Genomic DNA, 19,251 nt, shown 5'->3' on the forward strand with positions numbered 1-19,251 from the left:
TTTGCCTGTTGTTCAGATTGAATTAGCCACCATTGAAGAAACTTTGAAATATAATTTCTTTAACCTTTTCTTTTTATTGATATACTTGCTCACTGAGAAGGAAAAAAAAACTTAGTTTATGTATCTGCAGCACCAGAAACACCAGAGAAAAGCTTCTGGAGTTACAGTGGTAGCACTCCACAAGCTGCCACTTTACACTCATATTTGGGTCTCTCATTGCAAGTTGGAGCCTCTTCTAGTCTCTTCAGGACGTTTACACCTTCGACAACTTGACTAGAAATAGAAAAAAAACAGTATGATTGGAGTTTATGTGTGTGTATATATATATATATATATATATATATATATATATATATATATATATATATATATATATATATAGTTGATCAATTGAATTCTCTTAAAAATAGTAGTTAAACAAACCCAAAGGCTACATAGGTTTTGTCCATCCAGGACGTCGGTTGCAAGGTGATGTAGAACTGGGATCCATTGCTGTGGGGACCATTGTTGGCCATTCCCAAAATGCCTCTCTTAGAGTGGGAAACAGCAAAACTTTCATCTAAAAGTCAAGATGGTCACATGTTGAGTCAGATAAGAGTAAAATAAAGTCTGTGATTTAAGTAATTTCTGTTTGTACCTTCAAAACTGGCTCCATAGATTGACTCACCCCCATTACCTTTACTCCCAGGAGAAATATCTGCAGAGGGTGAAATGGAAAATGACTGTGCAGGTAGACAAAGCACGTGACCATAAAAAACAGTAACTTCAAATATATTTTAGTCTAATAATCTGATGGAAAAGAATTATATGCCCTCCTTTTAAGAGCTCTTCCCCTTTTTTGCTAATTTTTTTTTTTGTCACATATTAAGGTTTCAGATCATCAAACAAATCCTAGAATAGATGACACAAGGAAATACAAAAGGTACTTTTAAAAATATATATTTTTTAATTAATCAGTGGGAGGGAGGCTATGCAAAATAGCTGGAGCTATTTTGAAAATTGAATTCCCCACTCATTTAATCATCAAATTCCTGCCTGACCAGTAGAATCAAGAAATCACTTGACTCCACTTGGCTGAAGGATTGCAAAAATACAACGCATAGTGTTTTTCTGTTACCCTGGGCAATAAATATACACTGGCACCCAAGCCCATTCCTCTCCACCCATTTTCAAAATGGAGAGAGAGAATTTAGATTATGTAAAGTAGATCCGAGTTTGTGTGTATAGGCCAGGAAATTGCTTAAAGAAAATTGCATCTTTACTAGGTTCCTGTTGTGAGGGCAAACAGATTTTAATTCTAATTCCCACACAGTTAATTCTCACACTCATGATGTCCCACATTCAGGATGTTGAGTCTATATTGAACATTCTGTGTAATTTATAAGGATACATAAGCCATGTGTTTGGACTAGTGCACCATTTATTTGGCCTGATTTAATAGTCCCCAAAATGTTAAAATGTAATCATGAAACACCCATGTTAAAATCATAAACACTAATCCATTTCTTTGACTCATTATGTATTAAGTGCAAAGACATTTAAATCAGTATTAGCAAATTTCCTGCTACTTCCTGTTACGGTTTTCCACATATATAATCTTGATATATAGATTCTGAATATTTATGAAGCTCTTGAAAAGTAATAGGTGACCCAGTAGCCTCTTACAGCACCTCCACCTTGCACCCAGCCGTAAGGCACAATGCGATGAAACTGAGAGTCCTTGTAGTGGAGTGGGAAGTCACTCTGTGATAATCCATGCTCTCCTGTACACAGGGCCTCAAAGTTCTTTGATGTCTTTGGACACACATCTGAGAACAGCTGAGGAGAGAAAAGAAGACATGCTGATCTACATTAATAATTTGTTTTATCATATATTACAAATTTATTGTTCAGTAAAGTCTTTTTATAAGCCTTATATTAGAAAGTAACAGCATACAATTGACCCAAAAGGTCTCACCTCAAAATATAACCGCCCAACTGCTTCATCTGCTATCTGGACGTCCATGAAAACAAACCTATGCTAAAAAAAAGGATGAAAGTTGGAATATAAAAAAAAAAGACTGTTTTAATTCTTAATCAACTTAATCAAAATCCAATTAGTTAAAAAAAAAAAACACTTGGTAAAAACAAAATTTGCCCTAAAAATCTTGGTTAGATCTTTTTTGTGGTATTTTTGCCTCTTCTGAGCGGTATTTTTGTTATTCATCATTATTCATCATTGTCTGAAATCACCAACTCACATTAAAGTTCTGTAGATACATAAACTATTAGGAATTTGCACTAATTGCGGCAATGAATATTAGATAAAGACATGATCATCACCATGAACATTGAATACTTGCATTTTTTCAGAACTGCATAACAGACGCACTCATCCGTCCATCCATCCATAGACACATTACCAATAATTTAAAGCATTACTTCACCTGAAGGAGCTAACCAGATTCCATTCTGAGCCAAAAATAAACATGCTTATGCTATCAACAATCCTTTTATCAAAACATCAAATGAGGCAATCATTAAAAAACCTTCAATCACTGCTTCAAAGCTTCTTATCTTATCAGTAGGTTTAGCAGCTGTTGCATTACGTTCCTTGTGTCACTTCAAACTAAACTCGCAAGCATTTGTACAGATTGATGAATAAGACAAAATAAACAGAGCACATGAGAAAGCTGAAGTACCACAAGATGAGCTACAGTAGTCCTGAGTGATGGTTTCTTAAAACACCATCCACAGCACTAAAAATCCAGGTAAGGCTGCACATCATAGTTACATGATGTTGTTTGTTTTCAAAATAAGACACAAAATAGTGCTAAAAATGTAGAAAAAAAATGTATTCATAAGCTATTGTTTCAATGGTTGTGGATAGAATAATGGATACGTAAATAGGTTTGAATGCTGTTTATAATTTTAAATACTAATTCCATAATATGACTTCTTTTTGTTGCCTTTCTTCAATTAGGAAAAGACTCACTGAGATAATGTATACAATTTTCAAGAGATGGATAAAACAAACAACAATGCAAGTAACACAAAGCAGATTCAAGCACTCAAAGCTCACATGTATAATGAGCATTTTCATTGTTCTCATATAAAACCCAAATTACATCTGAACAATGCTTGAAAACATTGAACAAAAGATGAAAACAAGCTTTAGAAGAGTTACTATTAGAGTCCCAAACAACAAGAAGTTGAGAACCGTAATTTTCTAAAACTGGCTTCTTGCTAACTAATATTACTGAAGTGGGAGTGACTGGGCACAAAATCACACTTGAAATCTTTATGATGTTTCACTATTGTTCATCTTCTCCTTCTTATGACCTGTTTAGTATATATTTTTATTCTGATACAGCTTAAGAACATCCTAGCAAGGGGACACAGTTTGAAGTTGCAATAAATCAGATCACCTGCTTCACAAAGGACACAGACAATTAGAATAATTAAAATCCAACTGGATGCCTATTTGCCATCATTCTAATATGTTTTTCTGTACTTTTTGTTACTGTGGTGTGAGCTTACTCCAGTCTTCTGGAGGTGTTTGGCATAGTGCTCCTCAGTTAAAGCCATATAGAAATCCTCTGGATGAGTGATAGAGAAATTCCACTGATTCTCAGCCCAGATGGCGAGTTGCTTCTCATTACCGAGGAGAATGCCGTTAAGGAAGCATATCATGTTGCTGGAGTACTGCCACATTTCACCCCGCAGCTCCTGAAATCACAAGTTCACAACAATAGTCGTGTTGTGAATCAGCATTTTAGAATAACAATGGCGTCGAAATACAGAGAGATAATATCTGTGTGGGAGTGCAGCATTACAGCCCTCAGCTTTGTGCACACTCAGAGGTTTTATTTATAACAATATTATTATTGCTCATCTCAGGTAATCACAGCAAAATGTACACTATAGTCTTTTTTAATTCTAAAAAGTGTTTGAAATGTTTTATTTGTTTTGTCATTGCACCGGTTTAGCTTTTCATATCTGATTAGTTGCTTTTTGTGTAACATTTATTTCATTGGAACATTTGATGTTGATTTTTTTATTCTTTAGTTCTATGGTATTACTCAGATAAAAAGACTAAGGGTCTCTGTATCTATGGTATTACTTGTAAAATTAAATAAGAATAAAATGATTTACCTAATATCCCTACACTTTAAGCTTAATTTGAAACATTTTGTCATAATTAGTCTATGCAAAACTATTTATACCGTTCTGCAATCGTGATCATTTAGAGAAAGATATTTTTGTCAATTCTTCTTACTGAAATAGTTCAAGTTCAGTCTGACAAAAGATAAGTATCTTTAAATCTCCTTTTTGTTTTCAACTTACTATATATTTGAATGTGTTTATGCCTGGACTGTGACTGGGTCATATTGAGACAAAATATTCTTTGATCTAAACCATTGCATTGCAGATCTTGTTGGGGTTTTAGGGCTGTTATCTTTCTGGAAAATGAATCATTTGATATTCAAACCTGTAGCAGGATGTCTTCCAGGGTTAGATTGAATTTACCTCCATCTATCTAACAGTGAACTCTGACCAGCTTTCCTTTGGCTCCTAAAGATAGAGGTATTCCCATGGCTTTGCGTAGGTTTGCAGTCTTGCCAAATATCTTTTAGGTTTGGGGTAATGGATTTAACAGTGCTCTGCGAAATCTCAAAAATTTAGGATACTGATTTATAATGTCATCCTGCTTAAACCTTTCCTCTATTTTTCCCAGATATGCCTGGTTTGTCTCTGTCTACATAAGGCCGATTGCTCAATAATCCCTTGCAAACCTCTGAGGCCTTAATGGATTCACAGTATTTAAACTGAAATTAAATTTATGATTACATGGCTTACTTTTCAAATTAGGTTTTTAAAGGTAAAAACCTTGCAAAACCTAATTGATTTAGTTTTGGTTCAAAACTATCAGATAAAATTTGGGTTGCCTATGGTCCCTTAAAAAAGGAACTATCCTTAAATTAAAAAACTAAATTAGGGGTCTAATTTAATTTGGGTTTGATTTAAAAGATCTAAAAATTAAATCACACAAAGAGAAATGGAAAGACAGATGAAAGACAATGCATGGCCAAGAAGTATCTAATTTTCAAATTTTATCTTATTTTTATCTAATTTTTCCAGTTAGCAAACCCTGAAATTCCCATTATAAAACATTGAAGTTTGTCACTGTTAATATGGTAATGTGTAAAAAAATAAAATCAAGGGGTATGATTACCAGAGGTGACAAATAACAAAGTACAAATACTTAATTACCTTACTTAAGTAGAAGTGTTGGCTATCTATACTTTACCAGAGTAGTTGTTTTTTAGACAACTTTTTATTTCTAATCCTTAAATGTTTTTGCAATTATCTCTAGATTCTACTCCTTACTTTTTGCAAATAGACTTGTTAGCTTTATTTCATTTATTTTGTAATGGCCTGTTTGTATTTTTTTCAAAAAGACATCAAAACAATTTTTTTCATCCAGACAATTAATTTCTTTGTGGTTGACACTAACCTGTTGATGGCCACTTACCAAAATAAATAATTTTTCAAGATGATGCAAAGTTAAATTTGACACTGTTCCTATTAATTGTAAAACTAAGAACATCTATTATAAGGACATTTTTATCCAGATTTGTAGAAACATTTTCCTTTAATAGAGTAGTGCAGTAACAAGTATGAGATTTAAAGCTTCTTAACATTTTTTCCTGCATTGCTTTTACTTTTATACTTTAGGTATTTTTAAAAAGGGTACTTTTACACTTTTACAGGAGTAAAACCTTAAGTTGATACTCAAACATATTTTTAAACACCTCTGATGATTACAGTTTTGTTTTTTTAATAATTTCCTGAATTAGAACACCTACTTGCTTCTTGTTGCATAGATATGTGTGCCAGTCAAATTCAAGAAGTGGCACAACTTTAGGATCCAGAAATTCATCAGGAAAGCGATCCCTGAGTCCCTGCAATGAGAGAAGTGAAGCCTTGAATATATAATTTCATCAAAAGGTGGGAAATACTGTTTACATTATTTTACCTCGGCTAAATGTTTGGCAACATGGAAAGACGGATCTTTAATCAGACCAACGATTTCTAATAGAATTTTGGAGCCCATTGTGGAAATTATCAGCAGCACATAAGCAAACGCTGAGTAACCATAGCAACAGGGAAGTGAAGTCGCACAGCGATGACGTCGTCTTGTTTGAAAGTAGGCTTCGGTCTATTTTGTGATAGTCTTCCCTACTTTCATACTTTGGTCGATCTAAAATAACGAACGTATATCAAAAACGGACTATTAATGAACTTTTTTGTTAGTTTAGATATTACCAATAATTTACATAATCCCCGAAGACAATCGTTAGAGAAGAAAGGAAGAGAATTGTGACGCAGACCAACGGCGCCAGGATTTGAAAACTTTTGTCTTGTTCCGCCTCTGTGTTTTTTTCCGGTGTGTTTAATTCCGTTCATTTTCTGAAATTGAATTTTGTTTGATTTATCAAATCATGGGTGTTCACGATCTGTGGTCCATCGTTGAGCCAGTTCGTGAGTCGGTGCCTTTGTACAGTCTTAGCGGAAAGACTCTGGCAGTGGACCTGAGTTTATGGGTCTGTGAAGCTCAGCATGTCCAGGCCATGATGGGCAGAGTTACTAAGCCCCATCTGAGGTAAGATACAAGATATATCCTGCATGGTTCATTAAAAAATAAAAACACACATTTACATTCAAACATTTACATTCAATCCACCATAACTTGTTTGACATATTTGCTCAGGTGTGATGATGAAAGGCTTCCAAAAAAAAAAAAAGGTACAAAATAACCCAGACCCACTGAAAAAACGGAAGGGAGAATCTGAAAAAATAGGATGTTGATTTTGCAATATTTGATTTACAAATAGGTCAACTTCACATGTAAGTGTGCCAGTTTGGGGGTAATGGCCCCAAAACAAGATCTAATGGTTTCATATTGGGACAGACTTAGATATCTTTATTGTCATTTTGTATACACGGAGTGTTTATTTTAACTTCCAGAATGAAAGGGGAAAGAAAATATCCATCTGAACACATTTACACATGTACCGCAGCTGACCTCTAGAGGGCAGCATATTTACATAAACTGCAGCATGGAAACAAATGTGTCTTGTGTTCCCTAATATATATGTGTATATATAGCAGGTGCCTGCCTTTTTTGGAGGTTTGCACAAAAAACAGGGAAGAATTTAAGTTGTTGGGCGGACCACATATTTCCAATGAGAAACACATCCTTGGATCTTCACGATTTCACAGTATTAGATGTAGAGGCTTGTCTTTTCCCATCTTGGTCAGTTTGATCCATGACCCAATCTTGAATACTTTCACCACCTGTTTAACATTTGTAAAAATAAAAAATTAAATGTCATATTCTTCTTGCATAATATGCTTAAATAATACAGTGAGTTCAGACAATAATCCCACTGCCTTTAATTTAACCTAGACTTGGGTCACTGAAATTACCAAAGTATGATAACTTTAAGTAAAAACAGCTCTTTAATCAAGGTATTTACACAAGCTTAAAATTTAAGTCTGTCACATAGTCCTATTACTTTTAATACAAATAGAAAAGCAACAATTATTAATATTTCTGCTAAAGTAATATATCTACCATATTTACATTCATAAAAATGTATAAGAATAATTTTCTATTATTTAAATATAATTTTCTATTATTTAAATATATAAATAGAGATGCTTTTTTTGGGGAAACAGCATTTTATCCTTATTAAACCTAAACAAAAAAAGTAAAAACAAAAAAATCCAGATACTGAAATATATTTGATAAGTTTGATTTATTTAACAGAAATGTCTGGGTTGTAAGTGTTAAAACCAACACAATGCTTTCTATGGGCAGGAATTTATTTTTCAGAGTATCTTCGCTCACACTGATGGGGGTGAAGCTCGTTTTTGTCATGGAAGGCCAAGCTCCTAAACTTAAATCAGAAACCATGAGTAAAAGGACAGAAATGAGATTTGGAGCTTCCAGAAAAGGACAGGTCTCAAAGTCAGCCCCAAGTACCAGCAGAGGGCGCTTTAACGCTGTACTCCGAGAGGTTAGTTCTGCTCTTTTTTTTACCACTGGATGTAAAATAAAAATAAAAAATAAAAACCTGTCCCAACTCTTCATCATTCTCTTTGTGTCCTGTAGTGTGCTGAGATGCTGGACTACCTGGGTGTGCCCTGGGTGACGGCTGCCGGGGAAGCAGAGGCCATGTGTGCTTACCTGGACTCAGCGGGGCTGGTTGATGGCTGCATCACAAACGATGGAGATGCTTTCCTGTATGGGGCTCGGACAGTTTACAGGAACTTCAATATGAACAGTAAAGTATGTCAATGCAGGTTAGGATAAAACCTTAGAACATAATAGGGTTGGAATTTAATGAGACAGAGCTGAAATTAGAAATGCACAAGAAAATATGAATCTGTAACAATGGAGTTAAAAAGCAAGATTATTGTTCTGATTAAACTCCTTTTTAACCCGTTTATTTGGAGATGGTATCAACGTAAGCAGAGGTTTTCAAAGCATTTCTCACCTGAGCAACATTTGCTGAGACAAAATGACGCCAAAAAATAAACTAAGCAGAATATGTTGTGAATATTTTTCTACCTGCAGAACCTAAAACTATGTGCAACTATGTGATTAAATTGATAAATTAGAGCTTGTTGAGAAGGTTTCTGCAGATCTAACATTTAAAGGGGCATTTTTGCCTTGATAAAAGAAAGGCATCAAGTTTGGAAATAATTTTGGAGTTGATTGCTTTCCGTAGAATATATTTATATGTATGGAGTCAGTTTCTTTCTAAAAATAAACCTCGCTCATTTATACGCAGGAAACATTGGGTTATGTGCCTCACCCAGGGTAGACTGGAATCAAACTCACAACTTTAGAGTCGCAGGGCAATTATACTTCCTGCAATTATTTTCTCATCAAAAAAAAAGAAAAAAAAGTATTTGGGCAACTCCTTTACAAGTTTTAAAGAAATTATTAAGAGCAGGTTTGGGGGCAGTTAAGTTATTTTTTTTGGTGAAAATCACTGGATAGATGAGGTCCTCACTGTGAAAAGAACAAAAATGAAGAAAGTGTGATTATTTAAAAAAAAAAAACTATTTTGTATTTTACCTATCACTTCTTATTGAAAGATTATAAATAAAAAGGTCTATATCTCCAAAAATACTTAATCTTATTTGTATCTCTCCTGAATTACAATCCGGAGCCTGTAAATTGCCACTTTGAATAGTCCAGACCTGAATGTATGGACCTATATTGTTAATTAATACCATAGCCTTAAAAATTTTAATTTACTCCCCTAATCCTAACCTAAAAACAACACATCTGTCTAATTGGGACGTTTGTTTTTGTCACCAGGACCCTCAGGTAGATTGTTACCAAGCATCTCGAGTGCAAACTGAGCTGAACCTGTCGAGAGAGAATCTTGTTGGATTGGCCGTTCTACTAGGATGTGATTACATCCCAAAGGTAGTGAAGACTTACTTTATTTCTGAATTTTTACTATATCTATCTGTTAACTGTACATTTCTATGGTTCCCTTAGGGTATACCCGGTGTTGGCAGAGAGCAGGCCATGAGGCTTATACAGACTCTTGGAGGACAGTCACTTCTGCAGAGGTGGAAAGTGCTCGTTTAAACACTCATTTCATTGCTAAAATATGCGCTGCTTGAACTACTGTTGCTGATTACATTTTTCTTTGGTCACTTAAGGTTCAAACAGTGGAAGCAAGAGAGTACAGACGTTCCTGATGCAGTTGTAAAGAAGGTTTCTCACTGCAACATATGTCGACATCCTGGTGAGCCCACCGAATTTGTAGAGATTCGTTTCACACTCTGCCAGTTTAATGCTATTTAATCCAGCGTGCTGAAATGTAAGAACCTGAAATTTCGGGATGCAGGAGATGGCTGATGGGCTTATCTTTGGCTTTCAGGCTCAGCCAAGGCACACGAGCGTGGCGGCTGTGTGCTCTGCGACAGCCAACGCTTCTGCCAGCCTCAGGACTTCGATTATGTGTGTCCGTGCGACTGGCACTGTTACGAACAGAGCCGCCAGGCCTCGTCTCTGGAAGCAAACATCAGGAAGTATGTATTCTGTTAAACATACGATCATGATCAATAGATTAAAAAAAGAAAAAAAAGTGAATGCAGTGGTGGAGTCAAAGAGACATTTACATACAGCAGATAAAAGATGCATGGAATTCAGCCAAATATGCTCAATCACTTTATTCATACATTTCCCCAAAGCAGAGTGAAATCTATGTCTTTAAAATCTATATGGCTGGCAACAGAATATATGTTTGAACAAAAAGTTAGACTCTAAAAAAACTTTGCTTATATTACAGCATAAATCAACTCCTCACAGCAGAGCGAACTTTTTTCTTTACACCTCGGAATGAGTGAACTATAAACAAAAAGCGAACTGGAAATAAAAGAAAAAGCGTCAGACATTAACAAAAATCACTGCAGATGTACTGCAGTGTTATTTTTTTTTTCCAGCTGGTACAGGTAGTATTGTAGGGCTGTATTACATCTGCTTAATCAGTCGAAATAAATTAAATTCATTTGTACAAAATATGCTAAATTCTCCAGCAGTACCTTCCATTTTAACTCACAATTATTTCTACACATCTCTAAACTGTAAGTCTCTTGACTTTATTCAGACTTTCTGATGAGAAAGCATCATGATTCATTAAACATTTACAGAAACTAGGCACTTTGATTTTTTTCTGTTAATTTTAACCTTTTTTAGTTGATTTTAGTTATGCCTTCATTTGTTTTACAGTGTTGGCTTTGCTGTTTTTGTGCATTGCTTGTTTAGTTCTTATTATTTTTTTTATAAACGAGTGCCTGGTTTTGCTAATGACTCGGTAAAGAAAACCCTTTTTGCTATTAAGAAAATCATCGACATGAACCAATGGAATCCTGAGTTGAAAAAGATAGTGTAAAGTAAGAAACAAAATTATACTTGATTTTTTTTTTTTTTTATCTAGACCAGCCTGAATATTTACAAATAATGTATAAAGCTGAAATGTTTGGTATGTCTTCTGTTTCCATTTTCTCATTTTTTCTTAAGCTCCCAGATGAGGAAATGAACAGTTTGTTTCTTTAAATTGGGGATATTTTGTGAACTATGAGGGGGGAAAATTTTTTTTAATGTTTAAATTCTTTTTCAGGAAAACAATGGCTTGTCAGCAGTTCCCGTTCATAGAGGTTTGTGTTTTATTCAGTTTTCAACCTGCTTTTAGATACTAATTTAAAATCAGGTGACATGATACTCTCCTCTAATTCCAGATTATAGATGAGTTTCTGGTTTCCAAGGATAAACCTGTGGCACATTTTAAGAGGAGACAGCCAAATATGCTGCTGATGCAGGTAAGATTTTCATTTTTTTTTTTATCCTGTTTTGCTCAGTTAAAGATTCTCCACTGAGTCTAAGTGAGGGGAATTTGAAGGCTGTTATTTGTCCTTAATAGAAATTTGCTTATGAGAAGATGGAGTGGCCAAAACACTACACCAGTGAGAAAGTTTTAATCCTGATGACCTACACTGAGCTGATGAACAGGAAACTCAGAAACAATGTGCCTTCTCAACTCAAGCCTCTCCGGTACTCTTTTCTTATTTAGGCTTAAAAACTGTTTTTGTGATGAAAATGTTTTCTTGTAGTGTTTGCAGGGCATCCTTTATAAATAACTGTTCTGATTTTCTCTATCAGAATACTGAAACCACGGGTGAGGAACGCAGTCGCTTGCTTTGAAGTCGTCTGGAGCACTCCAGGTCTGTTAAAATCCTCCTTTCTTTCCTAAATAAGCAGTGCTCCGTGTTAGTGGGTAATATGCTCAGGAGGGGGGAAAATGCTGGATTTGTGAGCTTAGTGACACGACCGGGGCACTAAGTTGGGGTGCAGGGTGTTCGTCGCCGGGTTGTCTGTTAGTGACTGGCTGTGAGGTGGGGTTCAGAGGTGACAGATCAGTCGCAACAGCCACTAGGTGCCAAACCGGCTTCCTCCCTCAGAAGGGAAGTCGGTCATATCAAAGCAGACGTCACTAACAAGCCTTTTTGACATCACTGAGCTGAGAAAGTCTCAATCCAACAAACTTAGCCTGGAGTTTGGTATATGTTTAACTCATCCTTCATATCGATCTAGAAACTGTTATTCTAACTATGATCAAACTGTGATCAAAATATCACAAACGTGCAAATCTATGAGTAAATCAGGAAAATCTGCATATGGTTTAGGTTCAGTTTACTTTATAAAGAAATACACTATATTGCCAAAAGTATTTGCTCACCTGCCTTGACTCACATATGAGCTTAAGTGACATCCCGTTCCTAATCCATAGGGTTCAATATGACGTCGGTCCACCCTTTGCAGCTAGAACAGCTTCAACTCTTCTGGGAAGGCTGTCCACAAGGTTTAGGAGTGTGTTTATGGGAATTTTTGACCATTCTTCCAGAAGCGCATTTGTGAGGTCGCACACTGATGTTGGACGAGAAGGCCTGGCTCTCAGTCTCCGCTCTAATTCATCCCAAAGGTGTTCTATCGGGTTGAGGTCAGGACTCTGTGCAGGCCAGTCAAGTTCATCCACACCAGACTCTGTCATCCATGTCTTTATGGACCTTGCTTTGTGCACTGGTGCACAGTCATGTTGGAAGAGGAAGGGGCCAGCTCCAAACTGTTCCCACAAAGTTGGGAGCATGGAATTGTCCAAAATGTCTTGGTATGCTGAAGCATTCAGAGTTCCTTTCACTGGAACTAAGGGGCCAAGCCCAGCTCCTGAAAAACAACCTCACACCATAATCCCCCCTCCACCAAACTTTACACTTGGCACAATGCAGTCAGACAAGTACCGTTCTCCTGGCAACCGCCAAACCCAGACCCGTCCATCAGATTGCCAGATGGAGAAGCGCGATTCGTCACTCCAGAGAACGCGTCTCCACTGCTCTAGAGTCCAGTGGCGGCGTGCTTTACACCACCGCATCCGACGCTTTGCATTGCACTTGGTGATGTATGGCTTGGATGCAGCTGCTCGACCATGGAAACCCATTCCATGAAGCTCTCTGCGCACTGTTCTTGAGCTAATCTGAAGGCCACATGAAGTTTGGAGGTCTGTAGTGATTGACTCTGCAGAAAGTTGGCGACCTCTTCGCACTATGCGCGTCAGCATCCGCTGACCCCGCTCCGTCAGTTTACGTGGCCTACCTCTTCGTGGCTGAGTTGCTGTCGTTCCCAAACACTTCCATTTTCTTATAATACAGCTGACAGTTGACTGTGGAATATTTAGGAGCGAGGAAATTTCACGACTGGATTTGTTGCACAGGTGGCATCCTATCACAGTTCCACGCTGGAATTCACTGAGTTCCTGAGAGCGACCCATTCTTTCACAAATGTTTGTAAAAACAGTCTGCATGCCTAGGTGCTTGAATTTATACACCTGTGGCCATGGAAGTGATTGGAACACCTGATTCCAATAATTTGGATGGGTGAGCAAATACTTTTGGCAATATAGTGTATAAGGGAAAGAAAAGAAAGCAGCTGAAAAAACAGTCAAAACTTCACATATTTTGTTTTTTGTTAGGCAGAATAAATTTGTAGCATCATCAAATATAGAGACTGACATTGAAAGTTAAATGTGAGGCAGATTTATAACATTTTCCTGCAGTATTCTGATTACTTTTACATAATAAAAGTAAACAGAGACAATATTTTATGCCTCCACCTCCCTCTGCCTTTTTAACATTTTTGTTTTCCCGTCAAATTGAGGCAAAAAGCATAAAATGATGCCAGCTTATATATTTTTTTCCATCTTTACGCTAATGTTACTATTGTCTTAACATTTACAGTATTTTTTTTTTATTTTTTTTATCCAGTATTACTGAAATTTGATGTCTTGTATACCTTACCTATTGGTGTTGAAATGACTTATAGAAGTTATACTATATTAGTCTCTAATTTGCAGATATACATTCCTTGTAAATACCAGCCTTTTTGTTTTGTTCATTGTGTTCTGCTTTATTTACATATTCATTAATAGGATTTCCATTAGTTGCCCACCAGAGTGGCAACTAGTCTTCCTGGGGTCCATCAGCAAAGTAAATGCATAAAGAGTTTTATACATTTACAAGTAGGAGTATACACTAAAATATCATACAAGTGAAAGTAAAAACAATAAAACAACAATAAACTCTCAATAAGAAATAAGAAACTTTTATTCCCAAAAAAAGTTTTTAGAATGACTTTAAAACATCGGACATTTTTTGCCCTTTTTACAACTAATGGCAATCTGTTCCACTGATACAACGCTGTCCTCTTTTTTTAAAGGTAATATTCCTTTAAATCTATGGTTGAACAGATGTTTCCGTTTCCTTTTCTGCCTTTAAATAACGACTTAAATTAACTAAAACAGACATCTGCTATGAAAATAACTACAAGTTTTTAAAAGAGGCCCATTTCTACAGGAAAATAAATATATTTCTTGATTTAAATACAAACAGAAATATAATAAAGAACAAAAAATAAGTTTTACTTGTCTTAAGCTAAGTTAGTTATTGTTCCCTGTTTGTGCAGAGCATTATGTGTTTCCAGAAGACCGACCAACTGAGGATCAACATGAGGTGAGAACGGTGGAGGAAGAGTCTCTTTTCCGCACGGCTTTCCCAGAGGTTGTTGAAAACTACCTGAGAAGCAAAGCCCTGATTGAAGAGAACAAAACTAAACGTAAGGAGACTGTTATTCATACTCTTCCACATGCTGTGTTTTTGCAGTGTTTTTCCCAATAAGGTGTTTATTTATACTCATTGTGCTGAATTAAAAAGCTTCCCAGACTCCCCAGTTTGTGCCCACATGGTTATACAGATCAAAGCTAACGTGTTTTTTTTAAGGCTGTCGCTAAAAGTAGCCTTAACACCTGAAAATGTAAGGTTTAGCAGCTCCGCCACCTCATGCCAGAGGCTTTAATAATGCTGGGGTGAAGTGTCTGTTTCACAGGATTTGCTGACTTTAGTTTTTTTTTCATCCCGAGTAGTAATCATCAATCAGGACTTGTTTGCATTTAACACCGTTTTAAAAAAATGGCACACATATTTGCATTGAGATAGATTAAGAGTTTAGACCATGTAAGACAAATGCCTGAATGAGCAAATCTAAGGAAGTTACATTAAAAGCCATATAGGGATTTAAAAAATAGGTAGCAGTTGTAATAGTGTGTCTATAACAGTCAGTTCTTAAACTCTACAACATTCAAAACTTATATTGACAGTAGTTTTTGCTGGTTGGTTAAGATTTCTCTGCTTTAGTTTCTATGCAGTTGTTGTGAAAACAGAGGGATTGTTAAAGTTAAACTTCTCTTATTGCTTCTATACATAAAAGTACAGCCTAGTTATTTGTCATTTTAACCAGAATTATTCACAGCCACTTTTGGAAGGCCCAATGAGCCAGAGCTACAGGTTTCATAACTCCAATTTTAATCAAAATGGGTTTAAAATCAGAAGTATCCACAAGATTTTTTTTACATTCATGAAGAAAGACTGAGAAAATGTTTAAGTTTCCACTCTCTCTTTTTTTTTTTTTTTTTTGTAGAGAAGAAAGCCAGAAGGAAAAAGGAGAAACCTTCTGATATTTCTGATGGCGTCTCAGATCTCTTGGCTCAGATGACGCTCCAGACGTTCTCAGCGGACAGATCCTCCGAGCCTCAAACTCCGCCCCCTTCCAGCTCACGCTCTGAAGGAACAGAAGTTATCCTTTTGGACACTCCAGTGAATCGTAAGCAGCAGCGCAAAGAAGCAGACGACCAACATGTTCGAAAACCCCTACCTGATCTTGAACCAGAGACCACCGCATCACCCTCTGTCTCTGCTGTTATTGACGCTTTACATCTGAGCGATATCGACTGGGAGGCTTTATCTTTCACCTCTTCGCCTTCCTCACAGGCGAGCCAGCCTGCAGAGCCTGAGCAAACTAAGAGCACAGACAGTGATGAAACACAAGCTGGACTCAAAAAGCCAGAGCTGTGCTACACTGAGTGTCCTCTGAGAGACCGAATTCTCATGAGGAATGCAGACAAGAAACATCACAACTATGAGCTGGTTATTTCAAACAGAGGATGTTCCAGTGACGGCAGCAATGGCTGCACAGGTAATAAAAAGGAACCGTTCACATGCAAAACACATTGTGGCTTAGAAGAAAGCATTCAAAGGTCAGAAGAGCACAAAAAAACATTGCGTGAGGATCAGATTAAGACACTAGAGAAATCTAATAGACAAGAAAAGCCTTGTCAGAAATATAAGTTTGTCAAATCTGCTTCGTCGTCATCCTCTGCTCTGCCTCAGAGATGCCATTCTGACCCAGGACAAAAGGACAAACAGAGCAGCGGCGTATCACATTCCTCGAAGAAGAGTGTGTGCATGGGAAGGGGCTCATCCAGTGAGGACAGTGATGTTGAAAACCAGCAGTCTGGATCTCAACGTCGAGCAAAAACAAAACTGACAAGCAAAACCAAGAAAAATTTCTTGTCAGACTTTCCTCTGAAACCGGCCTCTGGTCGGTTTACAGATGCTAATGCTAAGAATTCTCAAAAGCTTCAGATAATTGGAACAAAACCACAGAGCCAATGGGGAAAGGCTGAACAAAAAACAGATTTATCAGCTACAAATAGCTGTCAGGACATTCAAACAGCTAAAGTAAGAGATGATAGGATTCTGCAGAATCCAGCTTCACCTATCATCAATGATTCAGTGAATAATAGTGATAGTCCTCTGCCACTAGCCGAGAGAATACGACTAAAACTTCTAAAGTGAGCGTCATTCATCATCCTCTGTTTGAAACTCTTTGTCTTTAATTCTAATACCATTTTCTTTAAAAATGTTTTTTTAGAAAAGCAAAATGCTATAGATCTGATTTCTTTTAGATTATTGTGACCCAGTTCAATTTTTAATGTATCTGTGGTGTCTGAAAGCAAACTTAAAAGGTTCCTTTATCATCTGGATTTTGATTTGGGTATTTTTCCCATTGTCCAAACTTTCCACTCTTCTTGTAACACACCTCATTTCAAGGAATAGGAAATTAATCCAAGTCTGAACTATTTTTGTTTTATGTGTGAATAAGGGTCCTTGTTGTGTCTGGGAAAATCAAACTTTTGACAAGCCAGGACAGAAAAGGAACTATGGAAATAATTTGGATTTTTCTCTCCTTTATTCCCTGTTCTACCAAGGGTGTATTTGTTTATCCACTTTTCTTCACACTTTCCTTGCTTCTTGTTTTATTCTTTCCTTAAAAATTGGAACATGAACTGTGTAAACTTATCTGTGGGAAAAATAAAATCTCTTATTAATCATTAAAAATGTGTAGGAACTATGACTGTAATGTAAAGATGAACAGCTACTGATTTTTTGTGTGAAAGAAAAGTGGAAGTTGTCTGGAATTTCTGAATTTTAAGAAAAATTACACATTTTATTGGTGCTCATATTGTTGTTTTCTCCCACTGGTCTTTTTCCAGCAGAAGGAAGTAGGGACAGAGGATGTTTAACCCACTGTTGTTTTTGTTGTTGTTTTTTTTAACAACACAGCAGTGGCTTGTCCCCTTGATCCTGAGTGAGGGCTCACACCTCAGACATGAAAGCTCCGGCAGGAGCTCTGGTGAGGCTGCATCCTTTCCCCAAATAACATCTCCAAGTTCTAGAAAACTCAAACCTATAAAAGAAACCAATGTGTTTAAATCATAAAGAGTTTTTTTTAAGAAACATCCTACTTAAAGTTAACTTTTAGAAAAGATTTTAAAGTGTTTACATAAGGTCAATGATTGGGCAGTAACTTGTGATTTTGACCTTTAACTATCTTGATGAACTGTCCATGAAAGTGATGTTTGTTTGGATAGTGAGGACACACGCAGACCTAAGTTGTCATATCAGTGTGAACATCTCAGGTGAACCTCCAGCCTTCATTAAGACATCACATCAAACTGACAATTGTCGCTGAGCAGACTTTAAAGAGTCATTTCCCACAGGAGGAATCTAATTATTTTTCTTTCTATCACATTAACCGTCTGTTCGGCCTTGTTCACACAAAGGTGATAACGAACCGGGAAGCTCTTATTTTGGCACTTTGGGTGTTCTTTGAACTTTTTTTTTTTTAAAGGGAAACCTATAAAGGTCCGGAGATCTGTTTCTATATAAAACACAGAAAAAAAGCCCCCATATTCACAATGTCCGCCTCACTGAGCACCGGTGTGGTTTCCAACATGGATCTGGAAGCTTTTACAGCAACCATCCTATCCGAATGGGAGAGCATCGAGGGCGCTTCTGGAGAAAACCAGCAGTCCGTTTGTCCACGGTCCCCCCTGGATTCATCGCTGTGCTCATCGCCGGAGATGTGTCGCCCCATCTCCAGACAGGAGATGAAGGATTTTTCTTTTGGATGCAGCGGGCGCAAAGGGACTCAGCAGAGGCAAAGCAAAGCAAAGATGTCCGAGAAAAGGCGCATGAAGGCCAGCGAGAGGGAGAAGATGCGGATGAGAAGCCTGGCAGAGGCTCTCCACCAGCTCCGAGACTACCTTCCGCCGGACTACAGCAAGAGAGGCCAGCCCCTGACCAAGATCCAGACGCTTAAATACACCATCGAGTACATCAACAAGCTCTCGGACATCTTGAGCCGTGCGTAACGGACGCAGCTCGGACTACTTTTACGCAGCGTTCATCTGGTCCTCATTCAGAAAACATGTTTACATTTTCTTACAAAATAACTTGAAATCTTATATTTTTTATCATTTTTTCCCTTTGGATTTGATGTATATATTATTTGGGCACTTTGGAAAAATATTTGGACATGAGGATGCCCATTTTTTTTTAGAGTTGTGAATTTAGTTGGTACATGAATTGTATAGTATTCAATTTTTCTACGCTTTTTTTCACTGAAAAGGGATCAAGAGACAAAAGGGAAAATGTTTTCTCTATATACTGATACCTTTGTTCCTTATGATATTCAAATTGTGTGTGGATTTTCACGTTTTGTGTTCGTAAAACCCATTAAATATTATTTTTGTGTGAATGGCAAAGCTTCTCAAAGTATTTTGAGTCACTTTTTTATGTTAAAAGAGAATATATACACTTCTGCGGAACCTGATTCAGTCATTCACCTGTTTTATGATTCAGGTCTTTGAAAAAAAATGGTAATCAGGTATTTTGTGTGTCTGTGAACTATAAGACAAAATATTTAATTAGTTATAACTTAGTTTATTA

General features: G+C 36.8%; 3 protein-coding genes across 3 annotated transcripts; 2 read left to right on the forward strand and 1 right to left on the reverse strand.

Annotated features, from left to right (window-relative positions):
• Positions 1-71: 71 nt before the first annotated feature.
• On the reverse strand, positions 72-6,156 carry ppil6 (peptidylprolyl isomerase (cyclophilin)-like 6). The gene is made up of 8 exons (XM_038281622.1): positions 6,020-6,156; positions 5,850-5,945; positions 3,520-3,708; positions 1,958-2,020; positions 1,671-1,818; positions 638-697; positions 424-559; positions 72-273 (listed from the first exon to the last, which is right to left on the reverse strand). The coding sequence occupies exons 1-8, from the start codon at positions 6,095-6,097 to the stop codon at positions 162-164; spliced, it is 882 nt and encodes a 293-aa protein (XP_038137550.1). The 5' UTR covers positions 6,098-6,156; the 3' UTR covers positions 72-161.
• A 27-nt stretch (positions 6,157-6,183) lies between these two features.
• LOC119781228 (flap endonuclease GEN homolog 1) lies at positions 6,184-17,422 on the forward strand. The gene is made up of 13 exons (XM_038281621.1): positions 6,184-6,646; positions 7,868-8,066; positions 8,162-8,338; positions 9,380-9,490; positions 9,566-9,639; positions 9,733-9,818; positions 9,954-10,104; positions 11,196-11,232; positions 11,314-11,394; positions 11,496-11,626; positions 11,735-11,796; positions 14,588-14,737; positions 15,599-17,422. The coding sequence occupies exons 1-13, from the start codon at positions 6,486-6,488 to the stop codon at positions 16,813-16,815; spliced, it is 2,637 nt and encodes an 878-aa protein (XP_038137549.1). The 5' UTR covers positions 6,184-6,485; the 3' UTR covers positions 16,816-17,422.
• A 531-nt stretch (positions 17,423-17,953) lies between these two features.
• On the forward strand, positions 17,954-19,058 carry msgn1 (mesogenin 1). The gene has a single exon (XM_038281624.1). The coding sequence runs from the start codon at positions 18,219-18,221 to the stop codon at positions 18,672-18,674; it is 456 nt and encodes a 151-aa protein (XP_038137552.1). The 5' UTR covers positions 17,954-18,218; the 3' UTR covers positions 18,675-19,058.
• Positions 19,059-19,251: the final 193 nt, after the last annotated feature.

The sequence above is a fragment of the Cyprinodon tularosa genome, unplaced genomic scaffold (genome assembly GCF_016077235.1).
Source record: "Cyprinodon tularosa strain WSP-4 unplaced genomic scaffold, ASM1607723v1 ctg173, whole genome shotgun sequence".
Classification (NCBI taxonomy): domain Eukaryota; kingdom Metazoa; phylum Chordata; class Actinopteri; order Cyprinodontiformes; family Cyprinodontidae; genus Cyprinodon; species Cyprinodon tularosa.

Bases quoted from the DNA above. Each gene is read 5' to 3' on its own strand.
- ppil6 (XM_038281622.1), bottom strand. From the start codon at position 6,097: ATGGGCTCCAAAATTCTATTAGAAATCGTTGGTCTGATTAAAGATCCG. The intron at 5,946-6,019 runs GTAAAATAATGT...CTCTCATTGCAG, and splicing joins TTGCCAAACATTTAGCCGAG to GGACTCAGGGATCGCTTTCC. The intron at 274-423 runs GTTTGTTTAACT...TTCTATTTCTAG, and splicing joins AAAACCTATGTAGCCTTTGG to TCAAGTTGTCGAAGGTGTAA.
- LOC119781228 (XM_038281621.1), top strand. From the start codon at position 6,486: ATGGGTGTTCACGATCTGTGGTCCATCGTTGAGCCAGTTCGTGAGTCG. The intron at 6,647-7,867 runs GTAAGATACAAG...TTCTATGGGCAG, and splicing joins GTTACTAAGCCCCATCTGAG to GAATTTATTTTTCAGAGTAT. The intron at 10,105-11,195 runs GTATGTATTCTG...ATTCTTTTTCAG, and splicing joins CTGGAAGCAAACATCAGGAA to GAAAACAATGGCTTGTCAGC.
- msgn1 (XM_038281624.1), top strand. From the start codon at position 18,219: ATGTCCGCCTCACTGAGCACCGGTGTGGTTTCCAACATGGATCTGGAA.